Here is a 25,593-nt window from a genome sequence, read left to right as displayed (position 1 = left end):
GAAAGGCCTGCCTCAGCTCATCCATACATCACAGGACCGTGTGATCACTCAGACGCTTTCAATCCAAAGAGCTTTAATGTACCACGGCAGCAATACAACACAACAGGGACCGTATGTCAACAAACCCGGAGCAATAAATCATCTGTGCTATTCAGCATTCACAGTGAATAAATATCAAAGTCCCACAGAATGCTCCATTGTGCTGGGTGGTGCAGCCTCTGCACATTGACCATCACACACAACCATCATGAACAGTGTAAACAACAGACTGGAGCTACTGATGACGCCATGGCTCCCTATAGAATAGTATGTGTTTACATGCCATATGCTTTTTATTTGACAGGCCTGTAATAAAGGGAGGCAGACAGAGCACCAGTAACGGCCCTCAGATGGGGTTTGCCCCATAAGGTCTGATGGTTCTTTGTCTGAATGGCCCGTTGGCCCTGGCTTGGCTCTATGCTTTATTACATTACATTTAATTACATTACTTTATGACTGGCTCTCTCACACCCTCTTACCTTCAGATCTGGGATCAGATGGATGCAGGCTCCCATGTGTACACTACAGAGAGCCTGGCATATGGTCCCTATACGTCTGCAGTCTGGATGCTTACTGTTCCCTCCACTCACACATACAAAGACCAAACACACCCCCTCGTGCCTTATTGCTTAACTATAGTATAAGCGTTTGTAATCCCATTTTTTTGGTGGAGGCTGTATACAGTAAGAAGCCCATTAAAGACAGAGCCTTCAGCAAACCAGCTACTGTTTCATATTGACACTAAAGACCAGGACCAGTAAGCATCCTGTTCTTTAAGTAGTTATCAAAATGCCTAAAAGCGGTTGTCTCTCTCACACACAGGTAACGTCTCAGGGTTGGCAGTATGTCACTGTCTCAGGGTTGGCAGTATGCCAATGCTCTGCCCGGATGCCCATGTGAGATGGAGGAGCTGTAGCTAAGACTTCGGTCTCTCTGAATCGTGCCACACTAACGTTAAAGCCCCATCAACTATTTACATCTGTTATTACACATTCAAATTAAAAATTGTGCACGTGACCTGAGCTCATTGGCGTTTTATTGAGATATTCTCATAACACAAATATCCTCCCACTCAGATTCTGAAATCACTTCTACAATTGTGGTACAGTAGTGATGTGAAGGGAAATTATTGTGTAAAGTGCACTTTAGGTGGTTATGAATGTACAATATTTTCAGTGCTTTGTATTGAGGATTATTTTTCCTACAGTATTTGTTCAGGCCATTTATTATTTTATCCTTAGTGGAGTTTAGAAAGCTTGATACGTCCACTGTGACCAAATCAAATTTCCCCATTCATAATCGACTGGGTCATGAAGTGCGCTTGCGTTGTTCAAGCCACCTTTGTCCTTCAAAATGGTTGAATAGTTTACTACATAATTACTGGCTGTGTGTAGAGGAAGTCACACACAAACTATTGATGGTGAGGCAGGCATTGAAATGGGGGAACGCAGCACACAACTGAGGCCCAGAACACACAGATATTTACACACACACACACCTCGGTCACTCCACGCAGGAAGGCCTCCTTGGCGAGCTTGGCGGGCCCATCCACCGTCTTCCCATCATCCTCGGGGCCCCAGCTGGCACTGTAGATGTGGATGTGCTGTGGGTTCAGACTGAGAGACTGGGCCTCCACCACGTCGGTCACCTCGCCGTCCAGCATACGCACTCCTACACACACACACACACAAATAACCATCTACTCCTTTTCTTTGAAGAGAAATGCAGGTGAGGTTAAACTCAAATACCAAAGCCACTGGTAGGAAGTGTTCCACAGAAAAACAAACAGTCAGCAGCAGAGTTGGTGATAAATAAGCCTTAGATCTGAAGAAGCGCTGATACTGAAGGTTCGTTTACAGGTGATAAATGAGAACATTCTGTTTCCCTCCCAAGAAAACAGATGAAAAGTTTGAATCCGGGTGGACTTTGCTTTGCACAAATCCCCTCTGCAGAAGAGGGACACTTGAATTGGGATATGCCAGCGCTTTTTGTATATTAAAGCCATCGATTCTGAATTTAATTTAGAACGTTTTCTAGCGCCAGCCTCTAGGGCAGTTTTCGGAGCCTCCTCATCCTCTTTCTCTCCGCACCCCCATCCCAGCAGACAGAAAGCTGAGATATCGAAGGCAGACATCTTCAAAACAAACGTGTTGGCTGCTTTGATGCATGGAGGGTCAAGCTATCCATACTGCTCTCATACCGGTTAAAGTAAACAAAGTTCGGCCCTTTGAAGTTCTCCAAAGGCATCCAGCGGCGAGGGCACTGACTCAGGGTTCCCGTAGAGCTCAGAACGAAACAAGCAAATAGTTTTATAGGAGGAGATAGACCTGCGCCCATCTCTGCTACCCCTTAGCTCCACCAACACACAGGGATTCTTCTATTGGTGGGATGAAGCCAACACAGCTTTCTAAATCTTAAGGTCAAAGCTTGAGCTTACAGTTTGTGCTCTGGAATAGTGGTAGGATTTCTGGTGGGATGACAAAGACCTGCCTTTCATTGGTAGTCACTGCCATAGAGTGATAGGATATTAGATTAATCTCTCCCTGTGTGTGTACATGTTTTACTATACTTGTGAGTACCAGAATGCCACACAAGAATAATAAACCAATCAAATTCAGAGAAGTGAGGACATTTCTCTGTCTCTCACTTGTTAAAAAAAAAAAAAAAGGATCTTAGGGGTTAGGTTAAGAATTAGGGTTAGGTTTAGGGTAAGGCGTAAAATAGGATTTTGAATGGGAATCAATTGTTGGTCCACAAAAAGTCCTCACGTGTGTAGTAAGACATAGTTGTGTTTGTGTAAGTGTGTATGGTATGAGAGCTGGTGGAGGGGCAGTGCAATAAGCCCTCTACCGTATGGCCTTTCTAGAATTCTCCTTCAACCAAATTCAGTTAGCTGATGTTCTGAAAGAGCTGCAAAATCTGGACCCCTACAAATCAGCTGGGCTAGACAATCTGGACCTTCTCTTTCTAAAATTATACGCCGAAATTGTTGCAACCCCTATTACTAGCCTGATCAACCTCCTTCGTATCGTCTGAGATCCCCAAAGATTGGAAAGTTGCCGTGGTCATCCCCCTCTTCAAAGGGGGAGACACTCTAGAACCAAACTGCTACAGACCTATATCTATCCTACCCTGCCTTTCTAAGGTCTTCAAAAGCCAAGTTAACAAACAGATCACCGACCATTTAGAATCCCACCGTACCTTCTCCGCTATGCAATCTGGTTTCCGGGCTGGTCATGGGTGCACCTCAGCCACGCTCAAGGTCCTAAACGATATCATAACCGCCATCGATAAGAGACAATACTGTGCAGCCGTATTCATCGACCTGGCCAAGGCTTTCGATTTTGTCAATCACCACATTCTTATCGGCAGACTCAACAGCCTTGGTTTCTCAAATGACTGCCTCGCCTGGTTCACCAACTACTTCTCTGATAGAGTTCAGTGTGTCAAATCGGAGGGCCTGTTGTCCGGACCTCTGGCAGTCTCTATGGGGGTGCCACAGGGTTCAATTCTCGGGCCGACTCTCTTCTCTGTATACATCAATGATGACGCTCTTGCTGGTGATTCTCTGATCCACCTCTACGCAGACGACACCATTCTCTATACTTGTGGCCCTTCTTTGGACACTATTACCTAATCTACAGGCGAGCTTCAATGCCATACAACTCTCCTTCTGTGGCCTCCAACTGCTCTTAAATGCAAGTAAAACTAAATGCATGCTCTTCAACCGATCACTGCCCACACCTGCCCGCCCGCCCAGCATCACTACTCTGGACGGTTCTTAATTAGAATATGTGGACAACTACAAATACCTAGGTGTCTGGCTAGACTGTAAACTCTCCTTCCAGACTCATATTAAGCATCTCCAATCCAAAATTAAATCTAGAATCAGCTTCCTATTTCGCAACAAAGCATCCTTCACTCATACTGCCAAACATACCCTCCTAAAACTGACTATCCTACTGATCCTTGACTTCGGCGATGTCACTTACAAAATAGCCTCCAACACTCTACTCAACAAACAGGATGCAGTCTATCACAGTGCCATCCATTTTGTCACCAAAGCCCCATATACTACCCACTACTGCAACCTGTATGCTCTCGTTGGCTGGCCCTCGCTTCATATTCGTCACCAAACCCACTGGCTCCAGGTCATCTATATGTCTTTGCTATGTAATGCCCCGCCTTATCTCAGCTTGCTGGTCACCATAGCAGCACCCACACGTAGCACGTGCTCCAGCAAGTATATTTCATTGGTCACCCCCAAAGCCAATTCCTCCTTCGGCCACCTTTCCTTCCAGTTCTCTGCTGCCAATGACTGGAACGAATTGCAAAAACCACTGAAGCTGGAGACTCATATCTCCCTCACTAAATTTAAACATCAGCTGTCAGAGCAGCTCACAGATCACATAAGCAATCTGTAAAATAGCCCATCCAACTACCTCATCACCATATTGTTATTTATTTTGCTCCTTTGCACCCCAGTATCTCCACTTGTACACTCATCTATCTATCCAGTGTTTAAATGCTGTATTGTAATTATTTCGCCACTATGGTCTATTTATTGCCTTACCTCCGTTATCCTACCTCATTTGCACACACTGTAAATATACTTTTTCCTACTGTATGTTTGTTTATTCCATGTGTAACTGTGTTGTTGTTTGTGTTACACTGCTATGCTTTATCTTGGCCAGGTTGCAGTTGTAAATGAGAACTTGTTCTCAACTAGCCTAGCTGGTGAAATAAAGGTGAAATAAAAAAATAAAACAAATATTTATTTCTAGCAGTGGGTATTTCTACTCACTTATTAACAGGCAGCTGCCAGACTGGGCCAAGCCTGCGGGTAGGTCACACACACACACACACACACCCTGCTGTTCCTCTGCTTCACTCTCCTTTACGCCTGACAGGGCACCCTTGCTGCAGTCTTGGAAGGACTGTGGTTGGTCAGAAAGTTTCTGTCCTCTGAGTAGGGAAGGTGAGCAGAAGTTGCTGCTCATTAACCATCTCATTAACACGCAGGTTCCAAGGCAGACACTGTTAATCACTGCCCAGTGTGGAGTCTACCTTTATAAAGGAAGTAGCCGTGCTGAAGAGGCTGAATGCAGGAGGCATACACTGTTGTTAAACTTCTGTTGTTAGACTTTCTTTTTCGACTAACCGAATAAGACTTGTATGTATGTTCATGGTTTAAATGAGGCGGTACTACTCCTGACAGTAGAGAAGAGGCGGCAGGCAGATATTGGATGTGACCAATAAGGACTAAAACTATGAGTTGGATTTTGCCGGGCTGTGACAGCTGGAAACTTGCAGCGGCATGGAGAGATAAAACATGCAGAGGGGTAATGAGATGAGCATGAACTGACTGGATAAAAGAGATGGCTCTAATTAAAGGGATTACACACGCTTACACTGAGGCATGGGCTCAGAGGAGCCACGCTGCACACCGATTATCACACACACCTAATGTGAGCCTCACTGTCATCTCGGGCGAGAAGTGGAGGAGGAAGAGTTACCCTTGAGCAACTCCTGCTCAAACTGAGCTCAGAATAGTACGGAGGCAGCACACATGCGTATTTCAGCTGTCATAGCAGTCAGAAAACATGAATAATTGAAAGATAAAATGGAGGAGAAACAGAGAGAGATGACAATCAATCACCCTCTGTTCTACGGTACTGTACCTCCAATCTTGGCATTGTAGGCCACCCCGACTCCACAGATCCCATTGTTGGCCATCGCTGCCACCTCGCCAGCACAACGAGTCCCATGCCTGGAGGGAGAAGGAGGCGGAGAGAGGGAGGGAGGGAGGGAGGGAAAGAGACAGACACCGAGAAAGAAAGACAAAGAACGAGAGAGAGCGAATGAACGAGAGAGAGAGAACATGGGGATGGAGAGAACGGGGGGGAAGGAGAGAATATAAGTCCTCATCTTGATGTGATTTATCCATATAAACACAGTGTACATTAGCTACAAACTACATAATTGTCTCCAGGCAGTGTGCATTATCTATGAATGGAGCTCTTGGAGAGAGTAAATTAACAGATTCAGGAGGTTGTGTAGGAATGCACTCCCTGCGATACTGTGGTCTGAGATGGCCATCGACAAAAAACAAACTCATGTAGACAAGTCCTTGGCTCTGGCTGCCTCTCAGCTGTAGCCAAGAGGAAAACAGTCAGTCAGTCAGTCAGTCAGTCAGTCAGTCAGTCAGTCAGTCAGTGAGCAAGGGTCATGAAACACTAGACTGTTCCCTTCCAGCAGGCCTGACCTTGAGTCTGGGGCCGCGGGGCCTGCCGGCAACAAGGAAAGGCAAAATGAGCTGACATGCTACCATCTTACGGTGGGGGAAACAAATTAGATTTGCCATTTCCACAAAAGGGCTTTTCATTGGGTCTGTGCCTCTCCGGTTTGATCTCTCCCTCTCAGCGCTGCAGGGGATCGGTGGAGAATGTGGACCACCACATTCCAGTCAGGTTCATTCCTCCGCTTGCTCTGCTCCACCGGATGGACACGGACACTAAACGTCCTCCAAACCACCAGCTCCCCAGGACAATCAGTGGGAGCGGATAATGCCAGGGGTAGGATACGCAAGATCAGCAGAGAGCAGCTCCACTGCCCAGGAACACAGCCCAGCCAGCAGGCTCCCATTCAGGGTGAGTAAATAAACCAGTACTATGGTGTTCTATCATAGCCCAGGGGAAATACCCCAGTGGGCTGAAAGAGACTGACATCCTCCATTGATAACTTGCATGTGGTCTCAGCATGTGGCTCTATGGAGCACTGAGACTGAGCCACCAGAGCTCTATGAAAGCAGCAGCATATGCAAGCTGTTAGCCATGGCCCTCGATGAGCAATTAAAGAATATGAAAGGGACTTAATGCCTCCAGTACCTGTGGGACGTCTAGTAACTGCCATTTAATTCTGGGGGGTCAGCTGTACTCAAACAACCTCCGCAACACTTTAACCTCATTTATCCAGGCCTGACTGATGGGCGATAGGCTAGGCTAATGTATTCCCTTCATTAAACCCACAGGGAGGAGACCAGGCCCCGTTAAACAAGAGGATCAGAGAACGCTGCACTGTGGCAGTGGATCAACCAATCCATCTGAGATCTCTTTAGACACAGCTATGAGCTGCGAGTCAAAGATTAATGTCAGAGTTACCCCTGAGTGCTAACAAGTGTCATGGAACCTGGATTAACTGCAGGACCAGAGGGCCTTTTAACGACATGCTTGAATAGTGAAGGGTAGAATGTGTAGAAGTAATTTAAAGAAAATTTGAAGATTACACCTAAAGAATGACTCTCTCACTCACACACACACACAAACACACATGTAGGCTGGCAGCTAGTACACCGCTATCAGTGTGAACTGACAATGGAAGATTGGCAATGAACTTAATCTCCACTTTCATACCAGGGCAGGTATGTTAGTCTGTCCAGGCAATGTTTGTAAGTGATCCATCCCTTTGTAGTGGTAGGAAAGCAGGCCAGCGATGCAGCAGATAAGGCACAGCTCAGATGTCTGAAAGGATGTAGGGCAAGCCCAAGCTTATAACACCAGTCTGTCTTGAGCCCAGTCATATCTGCCTCTGACAAATACATATCCACCTAGACCTGACACGTTCTTCTGGCATGTGATGTTGCTAGTGTAAAATCAAAGGACACGGAAAATATCCCAATCTGAGCACCTTCCAGAATCTAAGACATGCTATCCTTTTGATGCAAAATGTTCTCTCCACGAGACAAGTGCATTTTGATCCATTTGCACCACTAAAGGCGTATGAACATATCTAAAAAGGTTGAAAATGATCCAGGCGAGACCATTTGGTGTCACTCGTGTTGCAAGACATCTTAGGGCCAGGAATCACACAATGGTGGCGTGTCGACTGGCCAGCAACGCAGCACAGCAGCAGTCCATCTCAGAGCCACACAATGTGCTTATCTGGCCTCCTCATTCAGAGAATGTGAAAGACATAACTGGTTGGGTCAGCAGCCCAGTCAATCACATCCTCCGAGTGAGTGGGCCTTTACAGACTGTGGGTTGCTGCGCCAATGGAGAGGGAACAAAGCAAACATGCTGCGGTCATCCAGTCTGGTCTAGGGTGAAAGTGGGCTTTTGGAGGTGCTGGAACTGCTGAAGAAATGGTTTGTGAAGTCTTCTTTAATGGAGGAATGAACACTGACAGACTGACCAGGTGAATTCAGCTGAAAGCTATGATGCCTTATTAATGAAACATGTTAAATCCACTTCAATCAGTGTAGATGAAGTGGAGACAGGTTAATTCAGGCTAAGGTACATTTTTCCCCATTTCCGCCTGACTGACGTGCCCAAAGTAAACTGCCTGTTGCTCAGGCCCTGAAGCCAGGATATGCATATAATTAGTACCATTGGAAAGAAAACTCTGAAGTTTGTAGAAATGTTAAAATAATGTAGGAGACGATAACACAATAGATATGGTAGGAGAGAATACAAAGAAAAACCAAGCAGATATTTTGGGGGGGGGGGGGGGGGGAGAGCCCATGCTCTTCCAATAGAACGTATAGGGAAAAAATGTAATCTAGCTCCCAGTACGCAATTCCTATGGCTTCCACTGGATGTCAGTAGTCTTTGTTCAAGGTTTCAGGCTTGTTTCTTCCTAAACGAGGAAGAATTATGAGTTTCAGTACTGGGATACAGACTTGGAAATCAGACTATGCGCGCGACGAAGAGGACGCGCACCTGCTAATATCGTTTTCCTATTGAACATACTTCTTTCCTTATGAAATATTACAGTTTAATTACATTTTAGGGTATATGAGGATTAAATAGAAATGTATTTTCACTCGTTTTAACAAAGTTTAGCAGTAGCTTCTTGGATTCCTTTCTCTGCATGTTGAACGAGTGGATTACTCAAATCAATGGCGCCAACTAAACAGACTTTTTGGGATATAAAGAAGGATTTTATCTAACAAAACAACACTACATGTTGTAGCTGGGACCCATTGGATGACAAATCAGAGAGATTTTTAAAAAGTAGGTGAATATTTAAATCGCCATTTGTGAATTTATGAAACCTGTGCTGGTGGAAAAATATTTTGATGTGGGGCGCCGTCCTCAAACAATCGCATGGCATGCTTTCGCTGTAAAGTCTATTGTAAAACGGACAGTGCAGTTAGATTAACAAGAATTTAAGCTTTTAACCGATATAAGACACTCATGTTCCTAAATGTTTACTATCCATAATTTTTATGATTATTTATTTGAATTGCGCGCCCTCCAGTTTCACCGAAAGTTGTCCCGCTGGCGGGACGCCTATCCTTGGGAGGTTTTAAAGAAAGATTGTTAAGCCATGAGACAATTGAGACATGGATTGTGTATGTGTGCCATTCAGAGGGTGAATGGGCAAGACAAAATATTTAAGTGCCTTTGAATGGGTTATGGCAGTAGGTGCCAGGCATACCGGTTTGTGTCAAGAACTGCAAAACTGCTGGGTTTTTCACACAACAGTTTCCTGTGTGTATCAAGAATGGTCCACCACCCAAAGGACATCCAGCCAACTTGACACAATTGTGGGAAGCAGTGTCAACATGGGGCAGCATTGCTGTAGAAAGCTTTCGATACCTTGTCGAGTCCATGCTCCGATGTAATTGCCCCCTTACACTCTAACTGGTTGTGCCACCGCTGCAACCAAATGCTTCCTGTAGTCGTTGATCAGTCTCTCACGTCGCTGTAGAGGAATTTAGGCATACACTTGCATGCAGAACTACTTTAACTCAGCGTCATCTATGGGTTTTCAAGCATGACCTGCTTGTTTCAAGTCCTGTCACATCTCAATTGGGATTAGGTCTGTACTTTGACTAGGCCATTACAAAACTTCAAATTTGATTGTGTGTTTTGGATGATTGTCTTGACATAATATTATGTTTCAGGCTTACAGCCAAATAACCACTGGGGGTTCAACCAGTTGGCCAGAGTCAAGGTCACTTCCAACTAATTTCCTGATGCAATGGAAGCACACAAACAAACAGAACATTCCCAAGATTTTCTATGACAATGATCAGTTTACATTTGACATTTTAGTCATTTAGCAGATACTCTTATCCAGAGCGATTTACAGGAGCAAGTAGGGTTAAGGGCCTTGCTCAAGGACACATTGACAGATGTTTCACCTAGCCAGCTCGGGATTCAAACCAGTGACCTTTCGGTTACTAGCCCAATGCTCATAACCACTAGGCTACCTGCCGCAAAATTGAATTTCAATTGATTCGATTTCCTGCATTTCCTCAGCCTGGCATTGACATGGGATTGAACCCAACCTTGTGGTGTGGTTACAAAGGTTGTTACTGAGCAAAGTTCTGGTGTAGGCTATATGAGGGGGCTCAGATGAATTGGCCTATCAAAACACACTGAGCTCCACTCTGGCAGAACAAAGTGACGTCTCTCACTCACACAGGGGAGGAGGGCATCATTCATCATCAAGTCACAGTGAGATAAATTAACATCACAGAGCCTTAATATACCCCTGACACACAGTCTGGACTGATCTGACACACTGGCAGACTCACTTACCATCAGTCACAGACCAGAGGACAGAAAGTTTAACTACTTTATATTACTGCTGTAAAGTGTGCAGTTAAAAACACCTTCCATAAAACAACCATCAATGCTATATAATATAGATGAACTAAATGTACTTGCCTGGGATCAGACACTGACTCATGTGAGTGGGTCGGCCTCCATCTTATATTTCATGAAAGAATACACTGACACTCACGTTCAACACAAAGACTCTGAATCACACCGTGCTGGGATGATAAACTACAGTATGTAGAGAGGAGGTGTATCATCAGTAACAGATTATAGTTCCCTTCAGTTTTACGGTTACTGTTTGTAATGAGATCAGCTCTGATCCAATCCCTGGACCATCTGTTACAGGCATGTTGAATAACAATGTTTATAATCTCTGTCTGAGTCACACACACACACGAGATGGTCTCATATTTGAGGTTAAAAATAGTGGCAGCGGTTCTGGATTTTCTGGAAACCCGATTTTCTGTGGCTAAAGATCTCTGCTTATGTGCTGGATTTTTTTAAAAGGTAGCTGCCGCCCACTCCGCTGCCTTCCTAGCTGCCGCCCACTCCGCTGCCGCCCACTCCGCTGCCTTCCTAGCTGCCGCCCACTCCGCTGCCTTCCTAGCTGCCGCCCACTCCGCTGCCTTCCTAGCTGCCGCCCACTCCGCTGCCTTCCTAGCTGCCGCCCACTCCGCTGCCTTCCTAGCTGCCGCCCACTCCGCTGCCTTCCTAGCTGCTGCTCAGTGCTCTACTGCCGCTTCCATCTCCTTGATCAGCGGTGAACGCCTTTGTCTGGTGTAGCCAACAAACTTCATGTGGTACACAAAGGACATGTTCCAACTACTGCATTCCATGCCTCAGTAGGTTATTAAGCATAAGAGTGATTTCATGCTCTGTTTTCAGTCGGGGAGTTAGGCTACATGTAGCTATTTGCATTGTACAAAAAAAGAAATGATCAACATGTTCGTACAAACTTGAGTTTTGCATTGGGGCAAAAAGCAATCAACAAGTGGGGAGTTACATGTCGCCATTTAGGCAGCATATCAAACACAAGACAGACACGCAGTCGAATTAGCGATTTTAATGTTCCTGTTTCGTCATCATTGCAAACATCGGCTAAGCAGGAGGCGGACAGGCAGTCAAAGAAGTAGTGTTCTTTTTCAGCAACTCTGGCTTGTGGCTACAATATGGCAGCAACTACAAAGATTAGCCTACATCACACAAAATGCTAATTGTTTTTGCTCCAATGCAATGTGTAGGGACTGCGTCCTGCTTGTGGAACTGTAATATTCGTTACAACAGACAGAAGGTTGTAGCCTTCCTAATGGCCTTGAATGTTCGTTCAAATCGCTGCAGGGCTTTTATTTCAGCTGTTCAGAACTATGAGGCAGAGGCTATCACCATGGTTCAGAAGAGGATGAGTAAAAGAGAGAAATGTGAAGGGAGTGTGAGCAGCAGCAACATAGAAAACTGCGCGCGTAAAATAACAAATGCGCAGAACGGGATTCCGATCCTTAGGGTTTCAAGGAGGGGCGGGAGCCAAAACTCTATTCACAGCATTAATAATATCCTCTGAATCTTTGACTAATTGTGTAACAATGCTCTGCAGTCTCTACACAACGGTGATATTTATCTAGAGGGATAAGAGCAACAAAAAGCCATGTCAATGAGTTGAACACAACAGGCAATATCTGATTACAGACACACATGTCTGGAGAGAAGACTCAGACTTACACACAGCTACAGCTGGCTGCCAGCCCAAAGCTAACCATTAGATTAGCATTCATTCAAAGAACAGACAGCCCTACTTGCATCACATCACTGTGTGGAGGAAACACCTTCTACTCAAAGATTCTTAAACACTGACTCAACTGAAAGCAGACAGGCAGTGTCCAGGCACTCCGGTACACCCATAGGGTAATACCTCACAAAAGTCACGTTGAAACATTAGACTAACTCTGAGTAATTGCTCTACTGTAGTCTGGAAGATAGGCACAAATCTTGGATCAGCTCCCCCAATCCTAGGCTAGAACTCAAAACTGACAATGAATTAGACCAAGTGCTAATTCTACTCTTATGTAATGACGTTGGGTCAATTGTCTTTGTCCTTGCTTTAATTGACAACTGCAGTAGGTCAAATAATCCATCTCCGTCAGACCACTAGCTGGCCGTTCCTCCTGGCAGAGTTTACCATTAGGCACGGATCTAGGATGAGCTTACCATGCCCAAAACCTCACCCGTAGGGGGAAAATGAAGCTTAAGCTCAGTATGAATGGGCAACTCCATCCTTCCTTCATCTGGGCTGCAGTTGAGCAGGAAATGAGGCTGGTACCTGAGGAGCTGCAAGTCAGCCTGACCAGAACTACTGGAGCAGAGACACGTCCATCTCCATCGCTAGTCTTAACACCACTGACAAAGCCAGTTTTCAACTGAACTGGCCAGAAAGTAATACATAAAGGTAAACTGAGGATAGGATACTGTAGACGGTGTTGGAATGATAAACTAGGAGAGGAACGAGACAAACCTCCCAGAAGTTTGGACTAACTTAACCGAAGGGCATATTAAAATAAAACAAGAAAGCTGATTTCCATGGTAAGCTAAAACAACATCATTGTGCTGTGAGAATGCTGATTTGTCTTTCTCCTTAGCTGGAACTCATATTTCATAGTTATCAGTTTTGAAAGAACATGGCTCCCATACTGTTGTGCTGAAACCATAAGGCTACAGTTTGATGAACTTTCGGGATGATGCAGCCAATTTGGTGCTCACATCCCCATGGCAACCAGCTGCCTCCTGAAAGGTCTTAACATTAGCACAATAAATGTTTATACGAGGGGAAACCACAGGTGGAACTTCCATAAAGACACAATATTTCAAACGGAACCATAAGAAAAGAGATTAGCGAGACAAATATTTTTATGTGGGAAAAACTACAGGTGGAACTTAAAGTTTCCTACAGAGCAGAAGCACAGTGCTAACAGCCATTACGTCCTTTCAGGTCATACATGAAGTTAGACCTATTATGATGAAACTTCCTAAGGCAGGTCCAATTGGAAGCTGTAAAATACCATCCAGTCCACAGAAGTCCTGGTTCAAAATCCAAAATGACACCCTATTACCCATAGTGCACTAGTTTTTAATGGTGCCAAAAGCAGTGCACTACATAGAGAATAGGGTTCCATTTGAGCCTGGGCCGTAGACTGTCTTTGTGTGAGAGCTCTTCTCTCTCAGATGCCATATTGGGCTATTGATAGCTTGACAAGGTGCTCCTTCCACTCGCTGTTTTTCCTAACATGAATTAATTACTGAGAAGAAAATCATTTGTGTTCTCTGAGGCTGGGCCAGTGGCCCCAGCTGATCATTAGCCTGCCTGCCTGCCCCGAGGTAAATCTGGACAACTGCTCTGGCCCCGCTCCTACTTAATCAGCTGACTAATGAGTTGACCTACAGGACAAAAGGTCTCTCAGTGTTTATGGAACAGAGGCAGAGGGGGAATACAAAGCAAACATCTTGTGTAACTAATCTGAGACGCTGTAAAATGAATCAACCTGGGTTGTTCTGTGGAGTGCTCCTGATAAAGAGCCTTCCTCCCAACACTGACGACCGGTCACATTAGGAAGAGGGATTTAACGTTCCAAAGGAAGGATGGGCTGTAATGAAGAACAAGCATTCTCCTCCTCTAACTGATAGCAATATTTGATAAGTCAGAATGCAACCTTATATAACATCAATTGAACTATTTTCCTTGGCCCCTGCAGCCTTGGCACAGACACAAACATGTGTGTGTACTAGACAGTTCAAGCCGTGAGCACACAACCTGACATGTGACAGTGATACAGCGGAAACTGAAAGCAAAGACTACACACAAACACACATGCCTCCTGTTACAAAGCAAGAGGTCTTTCAGTCTTGCACTAACAGACACAGAGCGCTGGCACCCTGGAGGCCTGAGAAAAGGTGATCAGATGATGATCACCTGCACTTACTGCTACCAGCAATATCCCCACAATGTTCACCCAATATACAGCTACATTACTATGTGTGTACAACTACAGTACAGTTAATCTAAGTTTCTTGTCCTTGATGGTATCTTGCAGCAAGCCAATTTAATGTAATGCACGAGTCAAACTCCCTGGCTCTTTTTAATTAAAAATATGAATAACGTGATATCAGCCATAGTACAGCAGTTACAGCACCGCGTGATAAAATCAACTTCCTCCAGGATGTAAAAAAAATAATCTCAAGTCTACTTCCCACTGCTTTACCAAAATACCTCAAATAACAGAAAAGCCTCCATTGGCAAAATCAATAACAAGAGAACCTCAGTTCAAATCTTATAGAAATTATCCTGCGCTAGACCTAGCTTTAAAGCCTGCCACTCCCAGCTGAGGATGGGCATTTTGGGAAACATTCAATACATAAAAAGAAAACCCCCTCAATTCCAATTTTAGCTCGCAGCAGAGTCCCCTAGAGAGACTGAGCATCCTGGTCTAAGACAGTATGGCTGCAGAGCCACAGGGCCAGATCACATGTTGACTTGGACAAACACGGGACTGAATGGCCACATTGCTGCAGAGGAGTGTTCCTCACGCAGGGGAAGAAAGGGAGCTTTATGGAGGTGAACAGAGCTGGGCTTTCTGCAGGGAACAGACCCTTACACAGCCTTACAGAGCTCCAGCCTGCCCACAGGGTGTTTACACACGCCTACACCAACCCCACGCAGTTACACACACCTCAGTCCTGCCACGGGGAAGCGAGGCAGAGCTGGGCGGCTGGAGATAAGGGATGGGGTGAGCTAGGCAGGGAGGAGAGTACAAGCCAGGAGGATTCTCAGTCCAAAGGCATTTACTGCACTGTGTGTGGGGGACAGGGGAATCAACTGTCTGTTGGCTGTGTGTATGCTGGGGGGAATCATAATGTATGGCTCTGTGTGTATGCTGGGGGGAATCATAATGTATGGCTCTGTGTGTATGCTGGGGGGAATCATAATGTATGGCTCTGTGTGTATGCTGGGGGGAATCATAATGTATGGCTCTGTGTGTATGCTGGGGGGAATCATAATGTATGGCTCTGTGTGTATGCTGGGGGGAATCATAATGTATGGCTCTGTGTGTATGCTGGGGGGAATCATAATGTATGGCTCTGTGTGTATGCTGGGGGGAATCATAATGTATGGCTCTGTGTGTATGCTGGGGGGAATCATAATGTATGGCTCTGTGTGTATGCTGGGGGGAATCATAATGGATGGCTGTGTGTATGCTGGGGGAATCATAATGGATGGCTCTGTGTATGCTGGGGGAATCATAATGGATGGCTCTGTGTGCATGCTGGGGGAATCATAACGTATGGCTCTGTGTTTATGCTGGGGGAATCATAACGTATGGCTCTGTGTGTATGCTGGGGGGAATCATAATGTATGGCTCTGTGTGTATGCTGGGGGAATCATAATGTATGGCTCTGTGTGTATGCTGGGGGGAATCATAATGGATGGCTCTGTGTGCATGCTGGGGGAATCATAACGTATGGCTCTGTGTGTATGCTGGGGGAATCATAACGTATGGCTCTGTGTATGCTGGGGGAATCATAACGTATGGCTCTGTGTGTATGCTGGGGGAATCATAACGTATGGCTCTGTGTGTATGCTGGGGGAATTATAATGGATGGCTCTGTGTGTATGTGTGTGTGTGTGTGTGGTAAGTGGCAGAGCTCCATTGGCGTTAGCTCTTACTCCACCGTTTCACTTTCTCGCCTTGACAGCAGGAGGCTCAAGATCCATGGCTATACACACTAGTGTAGGAAGTAATATATGCACTGTCGTTTTACTTAAGGCCATCTCCATCTCTCCTTACACCAGTCTGGCCTCCATGTGGACAGTGCCTGCTCCAGACCCATGCAGTCTCAGTTGGAGACCTTTGATTTCCACCAGCGTCTAACTATAACCCTCTTTGCCTGTCATCACCAAGCATGGTTAGCTTCAAGATAAAAAAAAGGGGATTTGGCTAGCAGCCCGAAAACAGCAGATTACGGAAAATCACAAATTTAAGTCAGAAAGGGGAAGCATGCAGGGGAGTTGAATGAGAGGAGCAGGCCTTTCCAGAGCCAGGAGATTTGATGTGTTCGTTAACACTGATGAAATTAATTCAATCAATTCAGGGCAGCAGAGAAGACATCGGGGGCAGCAGAGAAGACATCGGGGGCAGTAGTAAACAAGTCTTAATGCCATCTGCTCAGGCCACTGCAGTAAAGCTGCTTTCTTCAAATTCACTTAATCCCAGGAGATTGACTCCACTTAACTAGGCCACAGAAATGCCCTGGTAGCAGCTGGGTGATTTAAGACTCTAAAGCACATGCGTTTGCTCTCAATTGGGGGGGAGACCCAAAACCCATTGAGATGTTCTCCGACCCTCTAAGAGTCTACTACTTCAATCTGTCTCCCGGTTTATTAAAATATCTCAACTGTCACATTCAACACATTCATTGAGTGCATTTCCCTTTCTCTTTTCACTCAGAGAAGCTCTGCTCTAACAGCTGACAGACCTGGACCCAAGCCAGAGTGACGGTGCCCATAACTCACTCCATTACCCCCCAGCTATTCCAGCTCCCTTCCTCTCTCCAATAGAACCACACACCCAGCTGACTGCATGAGAAATGACAGTATTTTTATGGAGGACACCACAATGAAACAACCTATTCATGTCGAGGCATGACGTTTCCTGTGTGTTGCGTTAAGTATTGCCTAATATAAGAACCATCCTACACATCTCTTCTCTCAGAACTGAATCATAATGTGGCATGGGCACACGACGTGACTCGTATTTCCATGTTAAATCATGCATTGACGTCAATGGTAGATCTGTATAAAGAATCCAGTTAGGCACGGGGAGATGAAATTCTGCTGTCACTGAAACAGTGTCTTTTTAAAATCAGGGTCTTACCGGTTGTCGTTGAGTTGTGTGTATCGTGGCTGAGGGTCTGGATCTCCGTCATTCACATCATAGCTGGCGTCTGGGTCCTACAGGCAGACAGAGACAATCAGAATCACTCATCTATGATAAGAGGAGTAAAAGTCTAGGGGTGAATACCAATAGTCCAAAATGGCCTCCTCTCCTCATCAACATGGATCATGGAAAGGAAGCCACCTTAAACTATTGAGATGCAGCAGCCCCAGCCTTGAAGCTAGGAGTAATATGACGGTGATACTCACATAGTTTGATATAAGGTCTGGGTGGTTCTTCTCTATACCATCGTCCAGGATGGACACCACCACTCCCTTCCCAGTGTAGCCCAGCTCCCATGCACCTTTAGCATTCAGGTCACGATGATTAGCATTGTACTGTGGAGTAGAAAACACCAAGAACAGTCAATGGAGTCTAAAGATCCATTACAAGACACATGTTAGATGACAAAAATGATCAAACATATCTTCGCATCATCAAATTAAGCAATATATTACAAATCTCTGAGGTAGCTTATTGCTATTATAAACTTGTTACTAACGTAATTAGAGCAGTAAAAATACATGTTTTGATACCACGGCTGTTAGCCAATCATTCAGGGCTCGAACCACCCAGTTTATAATTGTTTATATGAAATGAAAAAAATATACCGCGATCGTCTCCAAACAGAAATATATAGATGAGTGTTTGGGTGGTGTGTCCCATGAGAAATGTGTCAGACTGCATTAGACATCAATCATAACAGAATATGACTAAATCCCCACGGGAGGCAGACGGCATCCTGTGGCACTAGACAGGCTTACAACATCCTGTGGTGCTAGGCAGACAAAGACAGACAGACAGACAGGCAGACAGACTCGTCACTCAGCATGTAGCATCAGTCCCAGACCAGACCCAGCATACATCTCTCATCAGAGCCACCCCGAGGGTCTCTGTTAGTGGACAACCAGCTAGCAGGGTAATGGTACAGAGACTTCTACACAAGCCTTTTGGTATTCTCTCCACATCATACTTGACCTTTGGTCAAATACCATGTTTGATGCCTTGCAGTTCACAGCCATTTCTCTAGAATGCTGCCGCAATTTAATGTAATTTGTCTGAAAACTGTCCTACTATTTTCCTCTCATCCAAGGCCTTCAGTGTCGGATACCAAACCCCCTCAGTGTCGGATACCAAACCCCCTCAGTGTCGGATACCAAACCCCCTCAGTGTCGGATACCAAACCCCCTCAGTGTCGGATACCAAACCCCCTCAGTGTCGGATACCAAACCCCCTCAGTGTCGGATACCAAACCCCCTCAGTGTCGGATACCAAACCCCCTCAGTGTCGGATACCAAACCCCCTCAGTGTCGGATACCAAACCCCCTCAGTGTCGGATACCAAACCCCCTCAGTGTCGGATACCAAACCCCCTCAGTGTCGGATACCAAACCCCCTCAGTGTCGTCTCACTCAGAAAATCCTGCTCAAATCTGGAAATTACCCTGAAAATTCTCCAGGTTCTTGTAATGGTCTTGGACATTGGTATTTCTGTATTTTTCCTATACCTAAATTGACCATTCTTACTGCATTAAATATTGGCACATGAACAAACTTTCCTGCCTTCGAAATCTCACACTGTGCCTTGAGCATTTTTTTTATCCATGAGGGACAGACCAGTGATATGAGCTGAGGTCATACATAAGAATAAGCAGAGGAAGTAGCAGCAGAGTCTATCCAAGTCCTTATCATAGAGAGACAGTGTAAACTGATGACATAGATCCTATCTGCCACCGAGAACCACCTGGGCTGAGACTCGGCTCCCAGACTCGGCTCCCAGACTCGGCTCCCAGACTCGGCTCTCAGATGCTCATACAACAGCACCCCATCTAGAACACTGCTTTGCCTGACTGCACCCTTGTTACATGCACACTACACCCTTATAAACACCACAACATTATACCTTTGCTACAGCTACATGCTCCCACTAAAACTAAATACCCTTTTTACACTCCTTACACCCTCACAACCATCTCATTGCATACTCTCTACTCCTCATACCTCACTCCACAGTAGCCTTACTAAACCCACTAACCACAAGCAGCACCAGCTGTACCTCTCCATACTTCTCCATCGCAGGGCCCCGGGTTCCCTGCCTCCCTCTGTAGTGTGATAGTAAACTGCTTAAGTCAAATCAGTGTGCCTGGAGAGTTCGCTAGCGAGCTGTGTGCGACAGAGCTGTGTGCGACAGAGCTGTGAACACCGGAGGGGAATTAAATGTAGCTAGTCACACTGGTGAAGTCAGCCGCCCCCCCCCCCAACAACAGCTCGGGGACATGGGGCGAAATTGGATTTGCTTCAGCTCCAGCGTGAGCGTGTTGTAGAATAAGCGAGGAATGTTTGTTTGTTGAGAATTACAATCAACTCTTTTATATTGCCTTGAACCTTCTTCGAGACTAATTAAAGGTGGAGCAAAGTGAAGAGAAATCACAACTTGTTTATCTCACCGTTTCGTTCACGGACCACTGGATCAGACTGTGTAACCTTCTCTAAGTCAAAGTGCATCACTTTGCATTTAAGATGATGCATACAGTCAATAACTGAGACTGGTTTACTTTCAGTCCTTTATTTGTATTCACTGCCTCGTTCGGGGACTGTGCCATTGTCTGGGGAATAAAATAAATAGATGAATTCAATTTAAGACTGGAAACCCAAATGTGTATGTCGTTCTGATAATGGACTCCTAAAAGACCATGGTCATTAAGCAGTCCATTCTGCATCAACCAAGACGCTTAATCGCATCCACTCCTTCAGACAAAGAGCCGCCATGTATTAATACAGTCTATTGAATAGAGCAAAGTTTATTTTTTTACTCAGCCAACAGGGAACTATCCACTGAGTTATTGAGAACGGGCAGAGCGATCAAACAGAGCGCTGGGCACTGCTGTGCCACTGTATGGGCTCTTATGTCATTTCCCTTTTAATAAAGAGACTGGCTCTATAGAGCAGGAGGAATTACTGATCAACTGAGAAGAGGTTTGAACTGTGTCTCCTGACAACACCGTGGCTTCAGTGATGGGCAGTAGTCTGAAGTTGTCCGAGAGGATGTTTCTGAAATGTCAGTCCATACACTGAGGAAGCCATTGTGGCTTATTTATGACAGCAATGAAGCGCTGAGAGTGGGTATTGATTTCTCTCCCTACGCATTTGAGACACATTCTTCCTCATATTTTTCCTATTGAGAGATAATAAAGCGATAAAGACTGTTAAACGTCAGCCAGACTTGGTCTACTCACCAGGTACCACTGCTGGGTAAACTTGGGGTCTGAGGGCTCTGTGTAGATGTCTCTCTTCTTCCTACTCTTCACCACCTGCTGTTCTGCCCATGTCACCTGAGGAACACACACACACACGGAGAGAGAGGCATCAGTCATGGCATCAAACAGAGAGACGTGATTACATTCAGCTTGGGTACTCCATTAAAGTGACATCAAACAGAGAGACGTGATTACATTCAGCTTGGGTACTCCATTAAAGCTGGAATCCTTAATGGTGAAACGACCACATTCGTTCGCAAAACTACAACAAGTTATTGCAAACTGTTATTTTTTTCTTCATTAGACATTGTACTAGTGAGAAGCAGCAATGTGTACTGCAATTTTTGGACCACATTGGGCGACACTCCTCACATCCACTTCGTCATCAAAACAAAAACAATAACAATAACGTGGGGCAGACAGAGACGCCGTTTCCCCTACTGCGGATTCCATCTTTAAGTAGACTCGCTCACCATGCTAATATGCGGATGGGAATGCCACTACTCCACTAGTAACAGGGATTTCAACCAGGAGGGCCATTACTGAAGTAACCGTGCTAATACGGCACTCAATATACCAGAGGAAGACCATTAGTACAGGGTATAAGGAATAACGATGAGCAGGAGGGAACATGAGGGTCACCGTTTGCCCCGAATGAAAGAGAAATCTAGTTTCAGCAAGCAGAGCAGGATGACAGCAGAGAGAGATAAAGGCAACAGCAGTTCTAACATGTGTTTCAGGAGCTCCTCATTAGAGACCGAGCCTAACGACGGCCTAGGCTGAGACTAATTACAACTGCTAGATGAGGTCAGATAGGGGGCCACACACACACAAAAAAATCACATTAACGCAGACAGACACACAAACCAAAAAAACACAACATAGAAAGGAGGATATACACACACACACACACACACACAACGACACCCAGTCTTTGTCCTCAGTCTCCCTCCTCGCTGTGCTCTGCCTCCCCACACAAAGCCTTGGTAATAACAGTAAGCAGGGAGGGATTTTTCTGGATTACGTGTTCATTGTGTTTTATTTATTATTTTTGCCAGGTATTACTGCGCTGTTGGAGCTAGAAACTGTAAACGACCAATAAAATGTGATTTGATTTGAGCGATTCTTCTCTGGGAGTTCCATCCGGCGTGCGGCAGAAAGTGTGGACAGAGGCAGATTGCACACAACGACACCCCCTCTACGGGCTGCTGTCTCCCCGTACAGTGGAGTGGCTGAAAGGGACGCAGGCAGAGGGGGAAGTGGAGAGAAGGGTGTGGAAGAGAAGCTGCAGCAGGGAGACGAGACTGCTGCAAGGACAGAGAGGCAGGCATGAAGGTCAACCAGGAACCACAGTAGCCCCCTCTCTGCCAACAGCTCAAACCACAAGTGTCAATAACACCAAGGTTACTACCGACACAACACACACCTTTATGCGCTGCCCTCCAACCAATAATTGGTGTACAGAAGTAGAAAATAAAAATTGGGGGGAGAAATCGGATGTGTTTACATGAATCAGTGTTGAAAGGCCCTTGCTGGTTGGCAGTTGTACAGAATCACACTGGACCAGATGCTTCCACAGTGGGTGGCCCCTTCACAAGGTCAACACATTAAGAAGAATGGGGGACTGGGGGTGGGGCGCTACTGTACTCACAGCAGCAATATGAAAACATAGATAACAAGGCGGGATTTGTCTGTGTCCTACAGCAGGGGATATCAGATGAAATAGTGGGGCATGGATAGGAGAAGAGGTTTAGGGAGGCTGAACCACTCTCCCAGGTCAGTCTATGGGGGCATCACAATACAAGAGGCTTCTCCTCCATGTCTCCTCGTCTCTGCACTGACGCTAAGGTAGGTGAAAGCCAAATGACAGGATGCCTACCAGGAATTTGCTGTCCGAGTTTAATGTCAGTGCAGGTAATGGAAAGGAGATGAGGAAGCTACGTTAGACTACTGAGATGTACCATCCGACTTCACTCCATTACCCATGAGTCCATGTGGCTTCCTATCAGGAAGCAACACTTTCCACTCACCAGCTCCCCACTCACCAGTCACCAGCTCTCCACTCACCAGTCACCAGCTCCCCACTCACCAGCTCCCCACTCACCAGTCACCAGCTCCCCACTCACCAGTCACCAGCTCCCCACTCACCAGTCACCAGCTTTCCACTCACCAGTCATCAGCTTTCCACTCACCAGTCATCAGCTTTCCACTCACCAGTCACCAGCTTTCCACTCACCAGTCACCAGCTTTCCACTCACCAGTCACCAGCTTTCCACTCACCAGTCATCAGCTTTCCACTCACCAGTCACCAGCTTTCCACTCACCAGTCATCAGCTTTCCACTCACCAGTCATCAGCTTTCCACTCACCAGTCATCAGCTTTCCACTCACCAGTCATCAGCTTTCCACTCACCAGTCACCAGCTTTCCACTCACCAGTCATCAGCTTTCCACTCACCAGTCAGCTTTCCACTCACCAGTCATCAGCTTTCCACTCACCAGTCATCAGCTTTCCACTCACCAGTCAGCTTTCCACTCACCAGCTCCCCACAGAATAATGACGACTGAGGCGACATCAAAAATAACGTTCAAAAAGGAAACAGTGATATTGCATGGCCAGAAGGAACATGGTTTTCCCCTTACTGTTAGTCTCTTACTCCGCGATTTACTGGCGGCCACAGAATGAGGCTAGGTCAACCATGCGGAGAGTGAGAGGGCCAAACGAGGGAGGGAGAGGACCCCTGTAATTGTGCCATGCCACAGTCTGGACTCGTTCTCCTGCAAACAAGGCATTAACAAGGCCTGCTACAAGACCTCTTAATCACAGCTCTAGCACACTCAGTCAGGCATGCAGATTAGCTGCTGGTACTGGGCTCACTATGTGGTGTGTGTACTGAGAACACACAAAGCACATTAGAGAGAAACTCACTTTCCATGAAATCAACAGTCTAAATGGTAACTCAGGGCAACACTGTTTACAGTCTGCATTTGACCAATGGAGCCTGTCACTGCTTTCATGAACTCTGCCAACCACAGTACCACCAGAAATAACTGTTGATAGTTTGTTACCTTGATGCTCCAGATGGAAAACCTCCATCCAGTTCAACCAGGGGAGGTTCTAGACTGTTAATGAAGCGTCTGCTAAGCTCAGACAGCGGCAGCGGGGGGGGGTGGGGGGGGGGGGTGTCAGTATCTCTTAGGTTATTGATCAAAACAGGTCAGTCATGAAAGAGAGCATCCCAGAGTAGCTAAATCCTCGCTCTTAAGATGCACAGGGTTATCAGTAGCACCTGACTGCATAGAGGATGCACAAGCATTTCGCTACACTCGCATTAACATCTGCTAACTATGTCTATGTGACCAATAACATTTGATTTGAGGATGGGAAGGCTAAAACTCACATGGCGCAACCAATCCTTTCCATAGCACTGCTCTTTTGAAATTAGCCTAATGGATCACCCCCAGAAGACAGCATTAATGAGGCTTGTGTTTTTCATTTGAGACAGGGAGTGAATAAACATTTTGAATGGATGGATTTAAAATCAACACAATAAGACAAGAGAAGTTAACTTTGTCTCTGAGTTTATAGTTTACAACAGATTACCATCCGATCCTCAGTCAAGACAGACAGACGTTTCCAATGTTCATTACGCTTAAAGGCCTTTGCCAGAGTTTCCCTATCGCAAACAGAGATAATTAAGCAAATGTTTGAAAAGGGAAAAATTGGAGCGAGTCAGAGAGGGAGTCTCCGGGAATTCTTAAACAGACCGAGTGAGGTGGAACAGAACAGAGAGAACCAGCTAGCAGTTAACAGATAAGATCTCCATTATAAATGGGTCCGGATGCCAGCTATCTGAGACGGCTTTTCTCCTCGCTCCAGACCATTCACATACAGGACCCCGGCTGCTTGGTTAAACACTGCTGTCCAGCAGATACTGAGCACACAGGTCTCTGTGCCTTCCTTCCTGCCCTCTTCCCCTCCATATACAAACATGAACACAACCAAACAAAATACAACCTTTGGCCCACACCAAAGCAACAACCACAGCTAGAGTACTATTACCATGGCAGAGCATGGCTGTAGTGTTACATTGCTGTAGTAAAGGTAGCTGTATGGATTGTAAAATGATTAGGTCCAGGGGTTTTCCCTGACCAGGAATAACTTGTGGTAATACTGATGGCTGGATTGATGGCATTTCTATGGGTATATCGTTTAGGCTTAACTAACACAATTTCACTACAGCAATAGTCTTACAACAGCAGCACAATATTAGAGCAATGCATCACCATTAGATGTGAATGAGCAGCCGGGCCAAGCCCAGGCATTAGCTCCCCGATCAGCGGGGTCTGTCAGCCAGACTGAGTTTTGGCAGAGTCCCTGGCCGTTTAGTCCACAGTAATGTGAGGGTCTTTGAGCAGGGTTTATTGCTGCTTTTGTTTGGGATCCATCTCCCCAGTGTGACTGCTGTGGGCCACAGGGCTGACCTGACCTGAGCAGAGGAGGCTCCCCTTTCTCTGAGGTGCTCTGGGAGAAAAGGAATTCAACAACAGGAAATGGAGCGGCGGCGAGAGAGGAAATCCCGTCAGTTGAGTGGTGAGGGGAGGAGTGGGGTTGGGGCGGGAGCAGTGTTGTTTTGGTGCTGTGCTGCTAAGGGTAAGAGGAGATAGTGGGAAAAGCATTGTGTGGCCTGTACGCCTGCTCAAGACAAAACAGCAGTGAGACTTGGCCACACAGTTCGCTGGCTGAATGACCTCC

At 45.9% G+C, this 25,593-nt stretch overlaps 1 protein-coding gene across 4 annotated transcripts in view; it reads right to left on the bottom strand.

Annotated features, from left to right (window-relative positions):
* The window catches only part of LOC106562248 (furin-1), a 98,344-nt gene that overhangs the window by 17,293 nt on the left and 55,458 nt on the right, over positions 1 to 25,593 (bottom strand). For all 4 annotated transcript variants that reach the window (XM_014127011.3, XM_014127008.3, XM_014127012.3 and 1 more), the window contains exons 4-8: positions 20,819 to 20,914; positions 17,794 to 17,922; positions 17,525 to 17,601; positions 5,721 to 5,809; positions 1,538 to 1,710 (exon numbers count right to left, since the gene is read on the bottom strand). In XM_014127011.3, coding sequence (XP_013982486.2) covers positions 1,538 to 1,710; positions 5,721 to 5,809; positions 17,525 to 17,601; positions 17,794 to 17,922; positions 20,819 to 20,914 — 564 coding nt within the window. The remainder of the gene's footprint in view (positions 1 to 1,537; positions 1,711 to 5,720; positions 5,810 to 17,524; positions 17,602 to 17,793; positions 17,923 to 20,818; positions 20,915 to 25,593) is intronic.

The sequence above is a fragment of the Salmo salar genome, chromosome 11, assembly GCF_965601325.2.
Source record: "Salmo salar chromosome 11, fSalSal1, whole genome shotgun sequence".
Taxonomy (NCBI): domain Eukaryota; kingdom Metazoa; phylum Chordata; class Actinopteri; order Salmoniformes; family Salmonidae; genus Salmo; species Salmo salar.
The sequence above is the reverse complement of the archived record's forward strand: the minus strand, read 5'-3'. Positions and strand labels throughout refer to the sequence as shown.